The sequence below is a fragment of the Linepithema humile genome, chromosome 8 (genome assembly GCF_040581485.1).
Source record: "Linepithema humile isolate Giens D197 chromosome 8, Lhum_UNIL_v1.0, whole genome shotgun sequence".
NCBI classification, from domain to species: Eukaryota; Metazoa; Arthropoda; class Insecta; order Hymenoptera; family Formicidae; genus Linepithema; species Linepithema humile.
In genome coordinates, this window is record NC_090135.1 from 7,364,852 (window position 1) to 7,385,192 (window position 20,341).

Sequence of the window (20,341 nt, forward strand, 5' to 3'; positions counted from 1 at the left end):
TTTTCTGCAGTTGTATTTGTTCTAGAATTGTGTTAAATAATATAAATATACAACATGCAAGTCCGAATGTTTTTTAAAGATTAATTATGATAAAAATTCTTATTCTATTATTCTATTATTATATTATATATATTATATATATTATTAATTCTTTAATAATAAAATGGCATTTGAAAACAAATATGATATGGTTTTTTTATTTAATTTAAGAAAAGATTTCCAAATATTATTTGTTGTAATTTTTTTTTTATGAATTTGTTGCATTGATGCATTTTTCTAAACTTTCTGATCCAATATCTCCTTTGATCTAATCGTTATAACCAAAAATAATATTAAATATATTCGATAATTAAAAGCTTATTCAATTGTTGCTAAGAAAATATGTAAAATACAGAAATTATAACAGCATGTTCTTTTTATCATTTTTATCGTTTATTTTTAATTAAGCTTATTTAAGAGTTAAATACAATGAGCATAATGTAGAATTATGAACAATAAGGTCGATGAGGCCGAATAATATTTAATACACAGTAAGATACAATAAAAAAGAAGTTATATATCGCGATGCAAGTATAACTTTTATTAAAGAAGACATAAAGATAGCACTATTATTATTTCTTACATAAATTTTTTATTTTTCTTTTTGATAGTAATATCTGGACATCTTGTATAATAAGTATAAATTATCATATGCTGCATTTAAATTTTAATATTAGCAATTTAATATTAGCAAATTTTAATATTAGCAAAGGTTAGAGATTACAAATTAATGTATGAACATTATTGAACTACATATGCACCTAACGTGCAATTTGCGAGAAACTCTTCCTGGTAATATGACTGGTTGACAAGCAAAGATAATCGCGCCATTTCTCTCTTTCTTGTATTTGTGTGATAATATCGTAAATTGACTTCAGTAATTGCGTCAATGTACTAATGCAATTGCTGAAGTGTTAGATTCGATTACATAAGAACCCATATTTTGTCTATCTTTATTTTTCCTGGAGCTGTCCCATTCGAGATTATTATTGTAAAAAATTTTTAAGACAGACAATCCTTTAGAAACTAAAGATTGCAAATTGATTAAAATTAGATTTTTCAAGCCAAAGTAAGCGAACAATAAGACTGAAATTATTTAATAAATCGAATTTTAATTTTCAGTTTTCAATTTGTAATCTCAATCTCTAAAGTATAATCTGATATGAAATTATCTAATGCAACACAGTAACCTTTTTCGAAGAAAAAGTTACATTATAATTTGGTATATTTGTGTTTTACAAATATTATTTGTGTGTGCGATTCTAAGATAGGAATAATATTTGATTGTGTAAGAAGAATGTTGCATTTTTCAAATAAATTTGCCTACTCTACATGTCTAGCAAAACGCATTTGTACTAACACAAAAATTAAGTATTTATTTGTCGATTAATTTCTAAAATTTGTAATTAATTGTACACGTATTATTATCTTTCATCCAAATAAATACGTAAAGAATAATAACGTTATTCATTTAAAAATTCAAAATTGCTCATTACAATCCAATGTAATATAACGTTATAGATTAATAAGTTGACAAATAATTAGGTTACAGATTTATTGCATTTTCTGGCGCCACGGAACCGAGGGATCAGAGGGGGCGACTGCCCATCCAGAGATAATTCAGAGGGCGGCTACGTCCCTCCTCTGAAATTTTTCTGTTTTCTTCAGGTATTTCACGACCGAAAATATTGAGTATCAAATATTTACATCAAAGGTGGAAAAATGGGTTATTTTTCTTTTTTTTTTTTCTTTTTTTTTACTATTTACTTGTTTAATTGAAGTACACAATATAACGAAGAAAATTAAGCGCATTAAGTTAATTAGAACAAAATATCTGTGTGCATATTTTTCGCACATTTATACTACTTATTGAACGGCCTATTATATTGCGTTTGAATGGAGTTACATACATATAGATGAAAAATACTTCCGCGGCGCCTGGTCGATTCTCTACAAAACAAATTCGTTAAATGGGTTTGTCTCCGCTAAATAAATTTCTATTAAATAAGTTGGAAATCTTTTTTAAACGAGAATATACATATATTTTTGAAATATGCCGTATATTTCAAAGAAAGAAAAAAGTGAGAAGCTTCAGAAACTATATTTCTGTGAAATACACTTCTAGGGAAATACATACTATTTGGCAGTGCATAGCATTTCGGTATTTTAATTTAATATAGTATAATATTTCCGTATTTTAATATAACATAGTAAATGGATTTATGTTTTGTAAGTACAATTTCGTTTTTGGAATATAGAAAATTGCAACCTTTATTTTTCTATATAAATAATCGAACACAATATAAACTTAATATTTACACCCACGCGATGTATTAACGCAATGATGTCCTGATCCTTATGATTTTCAGGCTAGAACATCTTTGTGTTGGCTACTCCCATGTCAAAAAACAATGAAGATAAATCAATGAAAATGACGGAATCATTTTCAAATATAGTTTGCATCCTCGACGATCGACTCATGATATATGTATATCTCGTCCATTAGTAAACTTGTTGTTCCGGTTTTGAAACTTGTTATTTTAAACAAGCAAAATTTTCTTTTAATGAGTTTTAGAAAAATCACAAAATAGAATCAAGGACAATCTTTCTCGAGATCTTCCAAATTTGATTTTTTAATTCCATGTCTGTTTTTATAAAACTTAAGAGGATTGAAATAGTAATTTGCGGGCAATTATTGGAATAAATTTATAGGCATTATACAGAGTGTCCCAAATTTATCGTAAATACTCATTAAATACATAGACGTTAAATACCCGTTAAATACACACCCGTTAAATACATAGTTAAATACATGTTAAATACGTATAGTCTTTTAATACATTCTTTTATAGATAAAAGTATATTGATAAATATGGCATTTAAACGTATATAATACACCCGGTCGATCATCGAGTTCATGAGCTACAGCGATAAATTTCACGTGTGGACAATAAATTATGGTGAAAGATAATAAAATGTACATGATACGATTTTAACTATAATATGTTAATACATATTATACCGTGTGTAACAGTGATTCACCTGTCGAGCTACGCTGCAAATTCTTAAAACCCCCATGTCTATCGTATATTCATTAGACCCAAGTTTCTATCTCTCAAAATATAATATTTTACGAAGAGTATTGAATATATTCTCGGTATAAGTATTAAAGTAAACAGATAGATATGGAATTGTTTTTCTTATTTTTTAATGTAATGTAATTTTATACTCAAACACTTATTATATTTAGTATATAATTAGCTTCTCTAAATTCCCATAAAAATATAGTTTAATCACTTATATCTCTAAATCCGTCACATTACCGAGATGATATTGAACGCCCCTCATATTATAAAGAGGTAGACAGATAGTTTAGAAATAATCTATAAAAATAACAGGCTTCTAAAATTTTGTGATATTGATACGTACGCGCACGCGCGTGTGTGTAATTCTGTGTGCATAAATAAACAATTTTATCATTTTATATTCAATTCTATAATAAATTAATTAAATTTTAAAAAAATGGGGAGATCCAAAAGATTTGTACGATTGATTAAACGCAACTGTGATTTCCAACTTTTTATAAGGTCAAGTTACGCACGTACTTTGAAGAAAGGTAGAAAGTTTGATTAATATTCCTGTACTTATATATAATATTATACAATTCCAAATTATCATTTAAGTAAGTCACTCTTTAAAAAAATATATAAGAATCACTATTGTACAAGATAAAAACAATCTAAGTAAATAGTGTCACAAATTTTACGCCCCAACGATAGTATCGGAGGTATGGATGTCTTGTAATATTTGCTGCGTTGCAGCCTCTTTCTTCTTTTCATCCTGTTCTGTACTTGATATCATATAGATCGGCTGTTGGCTGTAAGCAAGGAAGTGTTGATCCATGGAAAGCATTTTTGCGGCATCCTTCATCTTCATCTACAACAGATTTCTTTAATTCGACAAGAGACCTGTTGTGAATAATTCTTGCAAGTGCAAAATATGACTCATCAGTAAAGAAAATCATCAAAACTGACAGTTTTTTAAGAAGATACTTTAACATCTCAGAAATTATAAATGTTATATTTTATCAAAACTAATGTGAAGATGAGATTTGTTTAGTTAGTTAATTTATTAAAAACTAATAGTTGATAAATTTTTAGTGCTTACTTGTGTACCAAATCAGTATGTATTCAATTTTGTAACGTAGACCTCCTAGAGAGATATACTTCTATTTTTCAAAAATTAAATATTCTACTTTATTGAAACTGATATAAACGTGTTCTATTTAGTCAATTAATTCACTAAATATTCCTAACTTTTATTTTTCTTGTTTATACATAAATATATTATTGAGTGTGTCAAAAAGTTCAGCTCAATTTTCAACGAAATTTAATTATTTTATTAATAAAAAAACACATCGCTTTATCTAATCATTGAAATAATTTCTATCGTTTTCGATGGTCTTTCGAAATTCATGGATTTGTTTCGAGTAAATTGCGGATTGCATTATCTCTTTATGGGAGAGCGTCTAGACCGTAACTTGTTATTGAAATCAAAATCACCGTATGGAAATTTTGCAAATCATTTTCTAACTTTTCGGAAGTTACAGCTGCTTCTTTATACACTTTGCAAATGCTTTCGGTGGTAGTAGAAACATTTGAACTTTCTCGAAACTGGAACAACATAATGTAACGCAAATGCAACTCTTCGACGCTCACATAATATGTCAATTTTGGTATCTCTTCTCTAAATAAAACTTAAAAAAAAAAAACTATTTTATTTGTTGCTAACTGCTAAGATATGTGTACATCTAATAATCTCGATGCCTGAATAAAATTTTATGAAATTATGTTGTTACGATATCGTACCTTCTTGTGATACAGCATCAGCAGAATAATGAGGCTGCTAATAATAAAGGCGCTTCCGGCCGCGAGTACGAGCGTGGCCGTTTGATAGACCGGCATTTCCACTTGTGTGAGAATCTCACGCTGTTCCAACGCGACGATCCGGTTCTGTGCTGCTGCAGGAACGGAGCGATGCGTGAAGCGCGAGGTTGTTGCGTCCGCGGCTGAGCCTAACATGGATAGCTTCTGGATTCGCGTAAGTTCCTCTAAATGAAATGCCACATCCACCTTGTTCGCACCTATAATCTCAAAATTCAAAATCGCCGAGTCTTGATTGATCTCCACTTCCACGGTTTTCCGCAGTCGGGCACCATGCTCGCGCAGAAAGTTTTCGGCTTCCTTGACGAATCGTGCCTCGTCCGTAGCAAGGAATCTACCAGGAAATCGTAATGTCACCTCAACAGCTTCAACCGGCGTAGGCACTGAAATAAATTAAAATGTAGTTCGAAAAAATCTGAAAAAATTCTATACATACAGAGCTTCGAGATAAGAACGTTTCGATATCAATATCACATTTTGCAGAAAATTTTACGTTAAACATATACATTACATTTTGAAAAATAATCTTGAATTCTCCCCCCCCCCCCCTTTCTGTTCCTCTAAAAGTTAAAGAAACGCTGAGATCTCGCACTTACAGCAAATACTTGTTCCCTTCAAAAAGGGCTCGGTGCCAATCAACTGATTGCCGGCCTCGTCGACGCACCAGCACGTATCGCCGGCGCATTGCGTAGGCTCGAATTTGCCTTGCGGATCGCATATCGCTGGCAATTGACCTTTGTCCTTCATCGCTTGACACCTAGTACCTAGAATCTTGTCCGCTGGTCGCTCGTCCGTATCGGGATCCAACAGAGCCACGTCTTCCATGATCGCTTGAATCTCGCTGTCTATCTCTTGCGGAGGTCCCCTGCCGCCCCGTCTGGCTTGCCGGAAGTTACACTTCGGCTCGGTGCCTCTGGTGAGCGAGCCCTTGATCGGCTGACCCTTGCGATTCACGCACCAGCAGACATTGACGTGCTCCAGACATTGCACCGGTTCCCACATTCCGCTGTCGCGATTACACTTGGGCAGAAACGTAGGTTGCTTGAGTCTCTGCGATTTCTTCAAGTTCTTCTCGCGCAGCCTCTCGCACTGCGACAACACCGGACAAACAGTGTCGCAGACCAGGCGGCTGGCGAAATCGTTGTGACCAATGGTGCACTCGTGCTTACGCCGGCACTCGTTTCGTTCCGAATCGAAGAACCACCTGTCTGTCCCGTTCAAGCCCGCGCTCGGATTGCAGGGCACTCTTTTCGGCGGCTCGAAGCACACGTCGCGCGGTTTCGGACAGCACACTGCGTACTCGTCCAACGGCGACAGCTCGCACTTGTGCGTGGACGGACAATGATGACCCTGCGGGCCACACGTGGCGACCATGCCATTCTGATCGAGCAACGGTGCGCCGTTCGGACACGGATTGTCCTTCTGCGGTAGGCAGACGGGCACAGGTGGGCATGGCGGTGCGCTGCACGCTACCTCCACCATCCGACACGCCTCGTTCTCACCACGACACGTCACACTCCGGCAGGGATCGCGGCACGAGCAGGTCGGGCAGCCAGTGTCCGCGTCCAACTCGTGACCGTTCGGACAGTTCAGCTCGCAGTCGATCTCCGGGCATCTCAACGGCTTGTTGCAGCGCGGCACAATGCCTTCAAGCACCCGAGTGCCCGCTGCCTCTTTGCCTTCCTCGTCCACGCACCAGCACACGCCGTTGTGGCATTGCACCGGTTCAAACGCGCCATTTGCATCGCACCTCGGTATGTAGATTCTTCGCGCGGGTTCACCGGATTCGCGGGCGGCGTGTTCGGCGACCGCGCGCGCGTGCTGACATGCCGTTGCCATAACGGGCGCCACGCATTGCGTGCCGCAACCGGTCGAGCAGCACTTATCGCCGGACGGACAGTCCTGATCGTTACTGCACTGCAGCTCGCAGCTCGAGGAACTCGGCACGAGATACGGGCACTGGCCTGGCTTGGTTGTTAGACACGCCGGCACCGCAGGACAGTATTGTTCCGGACCGCAATTCACGTCGATCATCATGCAAGTCTCATGCGGATTGCAGACAACATCGTGACACGGTTCGTGGCAGCGACACTGCTCGCAGCCAGCCGTGTCCACCTCGTAACCGTACGGGCAGACCAGATTGCAGTAAAGATGCTTGCAAATCTGCGTGACCTTCCGGATAGCCTCGCAGTTGGCCGAAGCGGCGCGGTCCAATCCAGTCTTCAGGATGACGCCACGATGGTTCACGCAATTGCAACTCGTATCGTTGAGACATTGCAGAGATTTGTAACTGCCATCGTGCTCGCACTGAGGCGTGGAGATAGCTAGAAACATTCCTTCCCTCGTGCCTTCCATGCGATCGTTGAAATCCCGTAGATACTCGCACACTAAATTTTTGCAAAAAGAAAACGTTTCTCCATGAAAATTTCGAAGCCAAGTTTAGAAAAAAGATTTCATTGATTGTTAATTTTTTTATGTTTAATTGTACTCTTTCTTGATACTACGTTACGTATGCTATAGATTGGAGCGTATTGGAGCGAGTAGAAGCATGTTGGGGCATTGCGACGCGAACAAACCTTTTGTTTTAATTGAGTTTGTACATCAAGTTTCAGTAAAATATAATATTTAATTTTTAAAAAATGGAAGTCTATCTCTCTTATTTTTTTTTTTTTTTATGACGATACTCACTTGTGGGTGCATTCGTGGAGCTTGACACTTCCAAGCAGCACACCGATTGATCGGCTTCCGGTACTATCGTGCATTTGTAGCCATCTAGGCAAGTTTCGTTAATAGAACAAGTCACGGCGTTTCCATCTTGATCAATAAGCGGTGTGCCATAAAGGCAGGGGCTCTTGTAAGTTTTCTTAAGTTTACATTCCGGTTTCGTTGGGCAGAGAAAATCAGGACAACCGTCCTCCCGCTTCAGCATGCACTCTTCTCCTGCTGGGCAAGAAAATCTGTAAAAATAATGATTCTATTAAACAAAATCCAAATTGATTTTTTAATACTAATAAATTTAATGAGAATAAAATAGGTTTTTAATAATATTATTTTAATATAATATCCTCATCTGCTATTTTTATCTATTTTATATTTCAATTTTGCAAGTAAAGAGTTCATCGATCACTGTCACATTGCGATACCTACCCCTCACATGGATCATCACATTCGCAAGTCGAACAACCGGAAGCATCCGTTTTGAAACCATATTGGCAGACCTGAGCGCACTGTTGAAGAGTGCAAGACACCGGAAGCGAGCGAGCTTTGTTTATCGATCTGCAATCTATTTTCTTAGCAGGACCCATGGAGCCGGATATCTTTCGGCCGTCCTCATCCACGCACCAGCAAACAAGACCATTCCTTGAGCACTGTCTCATTTCAAAACCTCCATCTATAGAATTATTTGATAGAGTAGAAGTTTTCTCTGTATACCAATAAAAAAAAATAAGCGAACATACTACCTTAGAGAAATTTGACCATAAAAATTATAAAGAAAACTAATATAGAACGTTACATACAAGAAATGTCCGATTTTTAACGGTGACTTAAAACGAGTATAAATTTTTTCAAACTAAACCTTGTTAATCGAAGTAAGCACCATTACAGTCTACATACTTTTTGTAACACGTTACAAGTTTTTTAATCCTATTTTGATAGAAATCTAGCATTCTGGAGTTGATGAATTCTTCGAAGACTCTTGTTTAAAGAAGGTTTTCTCGCGAAGAAAGAGTTTAAGGTGTTTGAAAAAGTAATAATCGTCGGCAATAAATCCGGTGAATATGAAAAATAAAACAAAATTTTATATTTCAAAGCGTTGAACTTCTGTACGGTCGTATTTTTATCTACGTTAATGAGCGAGGAAGTTCCTGCGAATGGAGCTGCCGCGGCGTGATAGATTCCGGCCGAAGCAAGAATAAATCGGATGGAGAAGATTTCATCCGAGCGTGATTTTAGTCGTAATGTACCTTCGCGAGCAACTCTTCCGATATCTAATACCTAGCGACGATCATATTTTACCCGCATTAGAAATTTATAATATCATTAGACGATGGAATTTAAAATTTTCGGAAAGGCGCGATGCCGAAACATTTTCATTGCGCATTGAAGAGGGACGTAGATTTGTTCCGGTCGAAAATGAAGATTTATTTGGATGCTTGCCGTTTTTCCTTACGAGTCTTGTATATTATCGGTATCGTGCGAATCGAGGAACTTGGCGTACGTGGGCGGAATTTGAGAGCGAACGCATGGCGAACGCGATCAGAGAACCTTTTCCGATTCTGCAGCTTGTATGATCTTATATCATTGTATTATATTAACGCTGCGCGTTATTATATTATCATCCAGCAGTTATTAAGATCAAGTCAAATTAAATACTTAATTTTATCTAAAATTACCTGCCGAAATTTGATTAGTACATCGAGCGAAAGGACATTCTTGTATATTACGATTTTAGCGTACTTTTCTATCATTGCCATTTTATTACTTCTTGTATGTGATTATATTAATGTTTCTTTTCTTTTCTTATTATAATATATGAATGTTATTTTCTTTATACTACATATAATGGCGTTCGATATTTTCTTCAGGCAATTGCTTCCTCTTCCCGATTCCTCTATAATTTATCACGTTAGGCGTCAATTTTACAACTCTTGGGTTATTTCTTAGACCCGAAATAGCACGTCCAACTTCGTCGCTGTATCGGTAGTTCATTAAAAATGAATCAAACAGAATCGGCAGGTAATTTTGGGCGCCAGGCACGGTGACTCGCGTCGCACAAAATCGCAAAATCTTACAGAGTGTAGCAACGGTATTCTTCATACACAAATCGCAGATCAAAATTCCTTACAAATCAATAGTAAAAAATCGTATTGGAAAAATATTTTTTTTAATCAACGCATGTATGTGTTATTAATGCTAGTGGTCAATTTTCAAATGACACCTGTGTGTATCATCAACACTTGAAGAGTTAATAACTCGTTCCTTACCTTCCGTGCATTGCGGAACGTATCCGCGACCCTGTCGCTCGGAAACGCTCAGCATCTCGGCGAGCATACGGTCACGATGGCATACACTAAGGCCCTGTGGTATCACGCACACATTACCGCCGCAGCGTTCGCTGCTGCAGCATTTTTGAGGTCCGACACATTCGAAATCGTAGCGGCAGGTGGGTCCGCATGAACCCGTCGTCGGTGTCTCCACGGGACATGTACCAGCTCGTTGCAGGCTCACACTGGACGGACAGCAAACCCCATATTCCTGCTTTGACTCCACCAGACAGGTGTACATCGGCGGACATGTCGGCTTGCCCGGCGTGCTGCCGCAGAGAAATGGTCGCGGCGAATCAGTGATTTGCAGCGGCTCGCCCACAGGACAAATTGTCAATAGAGATTTGGCTTTCCGGCAACTGGGCACCGGCGGGCATGGTGGTCGCACGCAGCTCACGTCAATCAGCTCGCACATTTGTCCGGCGCCTGGGCAAGTGACACCGCGACAAGGATCCCGGCATTCGCATTTGGGACAGCCGGTGCGCTCATCGATCTAAAAAGAGAAACAAAATGCACTTTTTGCATCGGAATATTCGCGTGAAAAGTGTCGTGAGTCACGGGAATCGAATATTTAGCGCGCTAGATATAGATTCATATTACATACCTCGAATCCCAAGGGACACAGCATTCGACAGCTGTGAGCCGGACAGGCGCGGGGTTTGTCACAATCGACGGCATCCCTGCTGGGCACTCTGGTACCGGGAATCTCAACGCCGATCTCGTCGACGCACCAACAGCTACGATTGCGCGGTTCGCATTGTATTTCTTCAAATTCGCCAGTCTCGTTGTTGCAGCGCGGCACGAACTGCGACAAGTCATGGGCACCTAGTGCCCGCGACCGTCTCACGGCCGCCGACGCCAACTGTTCACATCCGGTTAACTCGCCTGCGACGCAGCGGAAACCGCATGCAGTCTTGCAGCAACGTTCTACCGGCATTTGTCGGCCGCCGCTTTGGCACTGAAAGTCATTCTCGCAAGCCGGCGCTCTCGATGGACACACATTTTGCTCGTCGAAGGATGGACATCGACCAACGCTCCTCAGCAATGGCTCTGTGCGGATGTAAATTAATGTCACATTATCAATCATTGTGAATGAAAGGGACGGTTGCGTACCGGTCACTTAAATCGTACCTCTTCAATTTCTATGTTGTTAACTATGAAAACAAGCAACATTTAGTAATGAAAAATATAAACAAAAAATTAACCGATTATATTTTATTTTGTGCGTGCTATAAATATTTTAAAGAATCAGATACGACCATAATGTAATTTTTGGCCATATTATCATATTTTTTATAGATAGAATGTACGACAGATATTTTTTATTTAAAATGTGCGATAGTTTTTTTCATAGATAAATTTAAATATATGACAATTTTTTTATAGCTTTTTATATATACAATAACTGTTTTTAAAAGATTTAAATATACGGCAGCTTCTTTTATAGGTTTTTATACATAAATTATATAAAGAACGCCATTAATAAAATAAGGTGCTTTCTTCAATCAAACGCTAAATAAAGCAGCGTTTTTAAATACGTTTGGACTAAAGTGTAGCACGACGACGCAATAAAAAAATGATAATAATAAAAATAGTCAGAGTCAACGGCTAACGGTTTCCTGACATCCTACTGCCACACTTACCATGTTCATCTAACGTGCTATGAGCGCGTTTCCAGATAGTATCGCATTAACAATATCTTTAAGCATTTAAGAGAGAAAAAAGCGCATATTCATGGAACAAACAAATAATATCAAACAATGCACACAGAAAATACAAAAACAAACTGATAAATTAAAAAAACTTGTAAAAAATTTTAAAAGTATGAAACAAAATCAAACAGTTTTAACAATTTTTAAAAGATTTTCTAGTTTTAAAAATCTTTGATTAAAAATCAGTTTATAAAAATTAATATAACTTTTATTATATAAATTAATATTTAAATATTTTATATTAAAACAACATTTAAATAATAAAATTAATATACGAAGCACTGATAAATATTATAGTATAGATATAGTACACACAAAACTTTTTAAAGTTGAAAGATGAAGTTTTTATGTAAATTTATGCGCGTCACAGTGGGGAAGTTTGCCGCGTTCCGTTACATGGCACATATTAATATACAGGATGGTGATGCGCTCGTCGCGTGACAAATGAAGAAAGTATCCGGTCCGGACAAACACATGCGGAAAGAAAATCCGCTCCGCTGGATATATATGGTACACCATTTAAGTGCCCTCGGTGAAAGTCCCAGATACAATATACTACGTACACGTTAACGCATGCCTTGCATATCAATCGATCATTTGCCGAAGCAAAAATTCACGCAATATTTTCACACCGCAAATTTCATAAAAGCATTACATTCAAACTCAGACACGTCCGATTACTCAAATTTCCAATCCAAATTTGAAATAAAATTCTAAATATTAAATTAGAGAATAAAAACATTGCAACATAAAAATTTGCTAAGAATTAAATAATAAAAGCGCAGATTAGTTTTTGTTCCAAGCAATAATTTCTTCATAAGAATTAATAGTAATTATTTATAATTAGGAGACCACTTCTGATTTCAGTAATTTTTATAATGTTATCAAGATCATTATCCTGAGTAATGTGGTTAAAGGTTTAATTTTTAGCAAATTTTAGCAAATCTTCTAGTAAGATTTAATTAAATTTTCGAAATATATTTAGAAAAGAGTTTATATTATCTGCAAAATTGCGGACCCATTATAGAGAACGGAATTTGAGACGCAAAATCATCGAAAAATAAATAATAAAACATCGAAAAAAAAAGTAGAGATCAAACCTGCAGTGATCGATGACGACAACGAGAGAACGAGCAGCAGGCAAGTTGATGACACCCACACAACGGCGCAGGGAAGCCTACCGTTGCAGAAATCACGGCGCATCCTCAGCGCATCAAGTAATTTTTTAGCCAGCCACTATTATCTGCAACATTTACAATTATAGCTTGATTCGAAATACACAAGTCACATAATTACAGTATTTATAAAATTGTAAAAAAATTACAGATTATTATTTATTTTAAGCATCGCAAAATTATGCAAATTATTCTAACATCTGCGATTGTTTATTATTTTATTTCTTGTAAATAATGCTAATTAATGTTTAATTAAATATTAATGCAAATGCATATGTTATAATAAATAAATTAGTAACATACAAAAGAAGATAATCTAGAAAGAGAGAAAAATACATTTTACAATCAACGATAAAATACTATATCGGGAATGCGTATTTTTATCTAGTATTAATATTATATAATAATTTAAGAATACAGAGTGTTTGTAAAAGTTTAATATTCTTTAACAAGGAAGGTTTAATCAACTTTATTTGCTAACATTGCAAAAGTAAACAATTTTGTAACAATCACAAGTAATTTTAGACGTCATTTTTTTTATCATAAATTTCATCTAAATAGTATACATTTTATAAGTTTATAAATCAAAATCTTAAATAATAATGTTCCTGCCAATGCTCGTGTGCGTAGTAAATTGAATAGAAAAGTCCTTTTGCAATTTTCGCAATAATAGTTGAAATATTAAAAAGGATCGATGAATGATAGCGCGTGGCTAGATCGTGGGCTGTACGATCTGGGTGGGTCAGCGGCGCATCGCATGGCAAGGAAAAACAACAAATAGCGCGTGAGGCTGGACCTCCGTATCGCTGTTATTTTTCGTTGCTATGCGACACACCACTGACCCAACCAGATTGTACAGCCCGCGGTCCAGCCACGCGCAACGCGCTATCATTCGTTTATGCTTTTTAATTGATGCATCCTCTGTAAAAGTAATCAATTTATTAATGTTTGTAACTTTAAACAGATTCTTCGCTCTCAGTACTGTTCATGTATAGCATGAATGCTAATGTATGCTAAATATGTAGTATATATTGCACCTATATTCTCATGTTTGAATATTTTGTGTGCTAATTGTGTGTTATATCGATTCAACATCAAATTTTAATGTAAAACGATCGTTCGCATTAGAATTTACTTTACTCACTCTGCCTTATTTTAGTCCACTAACCTTGACACGAAACAATCTTACATTTGTACCATTTTGATTAACATCAAAACAAAATTACTTAAAAATTAATATTGAAAATATAATGATTGGACCAGATAGTCGAATCGCAGGAAAAGAAGAAATAAGAAATTTCGAAAGAAGAAATAATTTAATATTCTTTAGCAAAGAAAAAGTTTAATCAACTTTATTTGCTAATATTGCAAAAATATATAAACAATTTTGCAACAATCACAAAATTTTATCTAAATAGTATACATTTTATAAGTTTACTAGAACAATACAGACGCACGCTACGCGCGCGCACTTATTATAGAAATTTAATAATTATGAAATCTAAATATTTTAATAAAATTTGTTTTATTTTAAATAACCGTCAAAATAACCTTCGCTCTCAAAGTATCAAACTGTCAGAACAATCGCGATAACCAATCAGTGTCGCGGAAAAGCGTCAACAATACTTTCGATACATTCGAGTATCGATCTTTCATGCCTTTTTTAAGAGTGGATATCAAAATCTTAAATAACATCTGGCCCATACATTAAATTTCAAAATAAAAATGATTTAGTGCTTAGAATTTAGCTGCTATTCCAAGTTGCTGTATTTCAAAAAATGCTGCGCGTTTTCTGGATTCTCGATATAATACGCGAGTATATGTATATACGATATATTATATTATTTTCACAAGGAGCACACATGTGAGTTATCGCCACATTAGCGTCACGTAATCCCCATGACGGTAACCAAAGCGAATACAAAATCGAGACAAGCACGCGCGAGTTAACGCGAGGGCAAAGGGAAAACTTTTCCACTACGAGATAAAAATCACCATCGACCGTTGCCTCGGTCGGACGCTTCGAAACCGACTCATGGATTTCCACGGGTGCTTGGCGTTCCGCGCCAGAAATGCCAGGGAAATTCTCTCGTACGTGGAAATATCAAAAATGTATCATAACCGCGGTGTTCTGTAACGTCGTATAGCTAGAAAAATTGAAAGCCTCTGATGTTTTAAGTGCGTAAATGCAATCAGATTTTTGCATTGGACATGAAGCTAGGCGCGAAGCCTAGGATTAACAATTTTTTTATTTTTTATGAATAAAAAATAATGTTTAAAAAAATTAAAAAATTTCTAAAGTGATCGAAGCATGATTAGAAAAAGAAATACGAAAGAAAAAGTTTCATAATACTTTTCTCTTTCCTTTAATAAATTTTGAAATAAAAGCCTGCGAACATTGAACTCTGTAATCGACAAAAATAAAAATAAAATCACGTTATCAGCCTATAACATAACATACACATTTTACGTACTTCGTATTCTTGATACTAGACGGTAGTCAAATAGTCAATATAAAGTAGACATAAAACGCTAGAATACGGAAAGACATTTTCTATATACGTTTTCATTTAATCATAGGCAACACAAGCAACAAATAGTATATTAAAATATAATATTAGCCAGTTTGTTGGTTAAAAAAAAAAAAAAAAAAAAAAAAAAGAGGAAGAGATAAGAATATAGAGCGTTCCTCGCGTCGAAAGTTACGAGTACACCGCTGTTTTCCTCACAAAATGCTATTGGAAATCCTTTGTGCTTTTGAAAGCGGCGTGATGAACATTGTCAGCCAAGCGACTACAAAGTACTACAGATTGCAGCGGAAGAGCTGCAGAAGCGCATCGAATAATCCCGTTTTACCAAAAGACGCTGTGCCGTTGAATTTTCAATGCTTCATTGCGATGATTGAAACACCATATCACGTTATTTTCATTGAGCAGTGTACTCTTTGAGTACACAAACCATTATTTATCACGAGTAATTTTTAGAGAAACTTCATTCAAGAAACTTCGCAGATTTTCTAAGGAAGGAACCAATATTTACAAACGTTGTGAAGTTGTGACGTTGTGAACAAATAATCGCAATTACATTGCTAAAATAAAATTTGCCAATAAAATTATGCATTAAAGAGTATTATTAAATAAAATTTATATAAAAAAAAAAAAAAAATTGCAATAGATATTTGCCTACAGAAATCATGAATGTCTTAAATTTTTTGTCTTAAGTAACAGGCATATTATATAAAAAATAAATAATTATCCTGTCTGCTATTATACTATTTCTTCCTCAAAAGGTGATCGATTTCACCAGCGAACTACATTACAATGCATGACGTTTCATTTTATTTCACGAGCTAACAAACTTAACAATATATCTATTCAACTTGCATGCGTATTAGAGTATGTTAATATTCATTTGTTTTCAATATCGTGCATGTTGAAAGTCCCTCCCCGTTATATGACGAAACAAACGTATAAAAAACGTATAAAAAAAAGAAACTGCTTTCACGTCCGCGCAAGAATATCGCGCAAATAAAAAACGTTACACAACTGCTGTAGTAAAATGCGATGACTCCATGGAGATTTCGCTATACGTCGAATAGTAACTGTTTGAAAATTCTTAGCGGTGCATTCTGTGCTCAAACGCATACAAGAGACGGGGTGCGGTTCGAGAAAATGCGCGTTTACATGAAAATCGCATTCTTGTCAATGTTTAGAAAGTACACGCGCGAATAAATTTCACGCGAGGAATTAACTGACTCACTCACTATGCGTCAAGTAGGTTTCAATTTGCGTAAAGGTTTGCCATGATAAAAATATTTAGTGTTCCTATGCCAATACAATGTATAAAATACATGCATAACATGTCAATGTTAAAGTGTGTAGCAAAAGTTTACGTTCTTCAATTGTTTTGCAAAAGTACAACACGTATATTTGATTTTGAAGCGCGCTTATAAAGTTTTATAATTTGCGACAGAATTGAGATATAAATTTTGAATTGTGATTTATACTCTACGTAAGAAAAATTTTATGTAAAAAGTATATATTATATAATATAATTTATAATTTTATATAAAAATATTATATTTTATATTATATAATTAAAACATTTGAAAATTCAGAATACATTCATATATAAAATATATGTTATAACACAACAATATGTATTATATTATAATAATAAATAAATATTTAATGATATATGCATTATATATTTTAGGCATATATGTATTTTACTGTTTAAATATTTTCTATATTTAAACAGTAAAATATATATATTATGAATAAAACTCTATCTCTTATTCAATTTTTACGAGTTCGATGGAGTTACATAAAATAAGATCAAAGAAAATCAATAATTTTAGGTGAAACTATTAGAAAAAAGATTGTAATTTGTATTTGCTTGCACAAAATTATAAATATCTTAAATTTTTTTCTTAAGTGACAAAAAATCCATATAATAATGAGCAAAAATGTAAGACTTATATTCACTAATGCCAGTTATAAGATATATAAGTTATTTTATTTATAAGGCCAATAAGAAATAAAAACTACATGTAGCATTAAATATTACGTCATTTACTAACATATTTAACATAAAAATATATGCAGAATATATATGTTAATGTTAAAGTTAATGTTAATGTTATTTATACAAAAATAGCGGGCTTAAATCTCAAGCGATTTCTATCATTATACTTGCGGCTACTTTTGCAATGTTTAAATAGAAAGTGACGGAACATAAGTCTGCAATTATTATATGTAATACGTGATAATCAGATATTATTTTTTATATTTTTACGATACAGATTTTTACTTATGTCGTATTTATGACAGAATGGTAAACACAAGTTTAACATAGCTATTTTTTATATTATTTATTTTAATATATTTAATATAATATATAAATGTTAAATAAAATAAAAAATAAAAAATAGCTATTTCTTTTACTGCGGCGTACGTAAAAATATATATAAATATATAGGAAATTGTGATTTATAACTTTACGCAAGAAAAATTTTACATAAAAAATGTTATATGACACAATTTATAATTTTACATAAAATATTATTTCTACTTTATAATTGAAAACATTAAAAATTCAGAATACATTTGAGAATTCAAAATACCTAATTATCGTATATTTATAACGTATCATATAACTGTAGAAATTTTGTTGCTTCACTTTTTATTTAAACATTACAAAAATAGTCGCAAATATGACGATAGAAATCGCTCAGTGCAGATTTACATCCGCTATTTCAGTAAAAATCAAATGGAGCAAAACTATCAATTTAAACGACAAATGACGTAATTCAGAAAGTCTATATTTCCACGTATACCAGTAACATAGAAATATGATTATTGACAACATGAACTTTTATGACAATGACAAGTTGAATATCAAAAATTTGTTCTAAAAATGACTTAATATGAGTCATATAAGGCTGATAAAGTTTCTTTAGAATTTCTCTTTACGAGGAATATAGATCCGCTTAAGCCTCATTCTAATCGCGGCTTGGAAAGTATCCTCCGGGGGAAAGAATTTCTCCGCATTCTCATAAATAAATCAGTGGGCATCTCATGATGAGAAAGAAAGATTTTTTACACGTATCAGAAGTTAATTTTTATAGGAAATTCATGCTGCATAATTTTTCGTAAAAAAAATCGATCCGTCATAGTCTTTATCGAAACATATTCAAAAATTGGTGCACACAATAGGTATTTCAGCCCTATAAATTTTCGTTTCGAAAAAATAAAACTGTAATTTTGTACAACTATCAGTTGTAATTTAATCAGTCTGTTTATTTTTTACAGATTGTTCTGCAGATCGCATCGCGTGTTTCTATTAATTCGAAAAAATACTACACTACTAAAACTATTATCTCTAAATAATCTCTCTGCAATATATTGTTATTAATAATGCATATTCAATAAATATTATAATGTAATTATATTGTTAATAATGTATCTATTTTAGTGGCGTTAGAAATAAAATTATAAACTTAACTGCGGTTAAACTGGAAATATTATTTTACCTAAACTATTTATTTGTTATTAAAAATTATTCTCTAAATGATAATAAAATTTGATAGTATATATTTGAATTGAAATAGATCTTCGAAATCGTATCTACAATAATTCTTATTTTCAAAAAGTAGCACTGCAAACCGGAACTCACCTCGATCGTAAGTATCCGTTCCCAGGAATGTAACACGGTTAAATTCGTCGATGTCTCCAACGAACCGGAATTCGTGTACAATCCCTTCGATAATAAATTCTGTTTAAACGCACTCGCCGCGTGAAAAATCTGTGGCACACCGGTGATGATAATTCGTCGCGAGTACAGCGTTTTCGTTTATTCACGACGATGAGGACAACGGCGACGCCGCTCTCGTGTGATCCTTCACGACGCACACCTCTCGGTTCCTTTCACTCAGTCCGCACCGAACGACGCTTGTACACTGTCCCGGCTGGCTCGTCGTGTTCGGCGGCCTCGTATGATGACCCCCTTCTAGAATTCTACGGTCCAACGATGTACAATGCGGTAACCGACGTGCAGAGCGCAGCGCACCGCGTCGCGATGCGTCGCTCGTTCAGCGTCGGTCGATCGAGATCGATCGTGCACCGAAATAAGATTTCGGCAAACGCGCTGATCAACTATCCACACGAGCATTAAGTCCGTTGACGTTAAGCTCAGCTTAACAATTAACTACCCTTTTGCAGACTAAAATTGACCAACCATGACAATAGCGAAGATCTAATTAAAGAATTCATACCAAAACAACCGTTCAATTTTTGACAAGGGTTGTTTTTGTTAGGAACTTTTCAATTGGTCCAAGTTAACTCTAGCGACATCAGTGCGCGTTAGTGCAATCAACTTTTAAATACTTCTATATAATATATTTATTCCATCCATACTCATTTTTCACGAAAAATTACACATTGATGACATCATTGTTTAAGAAACAAAAATACTTATTATCAAACCGAGCAGAAATATATCATTCTAGTTTAAAAGAAAATAAATCCATATTTTTGGAAACTATAATTACGGAGCTGCGATTGAGTGACAGATGAATATTGATCTTTTAACTGATAACACCCGTAAAGTAGAATACTTTATTTCCAACAATTTCCGTATAAAATAAGTTTATATAAAAATAGTATTTTAGGATTTTTTAAGATTCAGAATTCAAATCGAAGCAATCGAAAAATAAAACGTTGAAATTCTAAATTGCAAACACAATGTAGCGAAAAATTCAAACAGCGGACTTTATAAAACTATATAAAACTTTTTTAAAACGTGTTAGGAATTCTTTATTTAAATATTAAAAATATTTATTGCATTATATTTTGTAATACAAGAATAAAAAATTAGAAACCAAGAGTAAAATAAGTTTGATTTATAAAGTTATTTATAACTTATTG

General features: G+C 34.7%; 1 protein-coding gene across 1 annotated transcript; it reads right to left on the bottom strand.

The window, feature by feature from the left end:
- Positions 1 to 410: 410 nt before the first annotated feature.
- LOC105670596 (thyroglobulin) lies at positions 411 to 20,337 on the bottom strand. Its single transcript, XM_012364196.2, has 9 exons — positions 19,092 to 20,337; positions 12,840 to 12,982; positions 10,632 to 11,077; positions 9,968 to 10,520; positions 8,130 to 8,373; positions 7,671 to 7,939; positions 5,579 to 7,369; positions 4,908 to 5,365; positions 411 to 3,975 (listed from the first exon to the last, which is right to left on the bottom strand). The coding sequence occupies exons 2-9, from the start codon at positions 12,940 to 12,942 to the stop codon at positions 3,802 to 3,804; spliced, it is 4,038 nt and encodes a 1,345-aa protein (XP_012219619.2). The 5' UTR covers positions 12,943 to 12,982; positions 19,092 to 20,337; the 3' UTR covers positions 411 to 3,801.
- Positions 20,338 to 20,341: the final 4 nt, after the last annotated feature.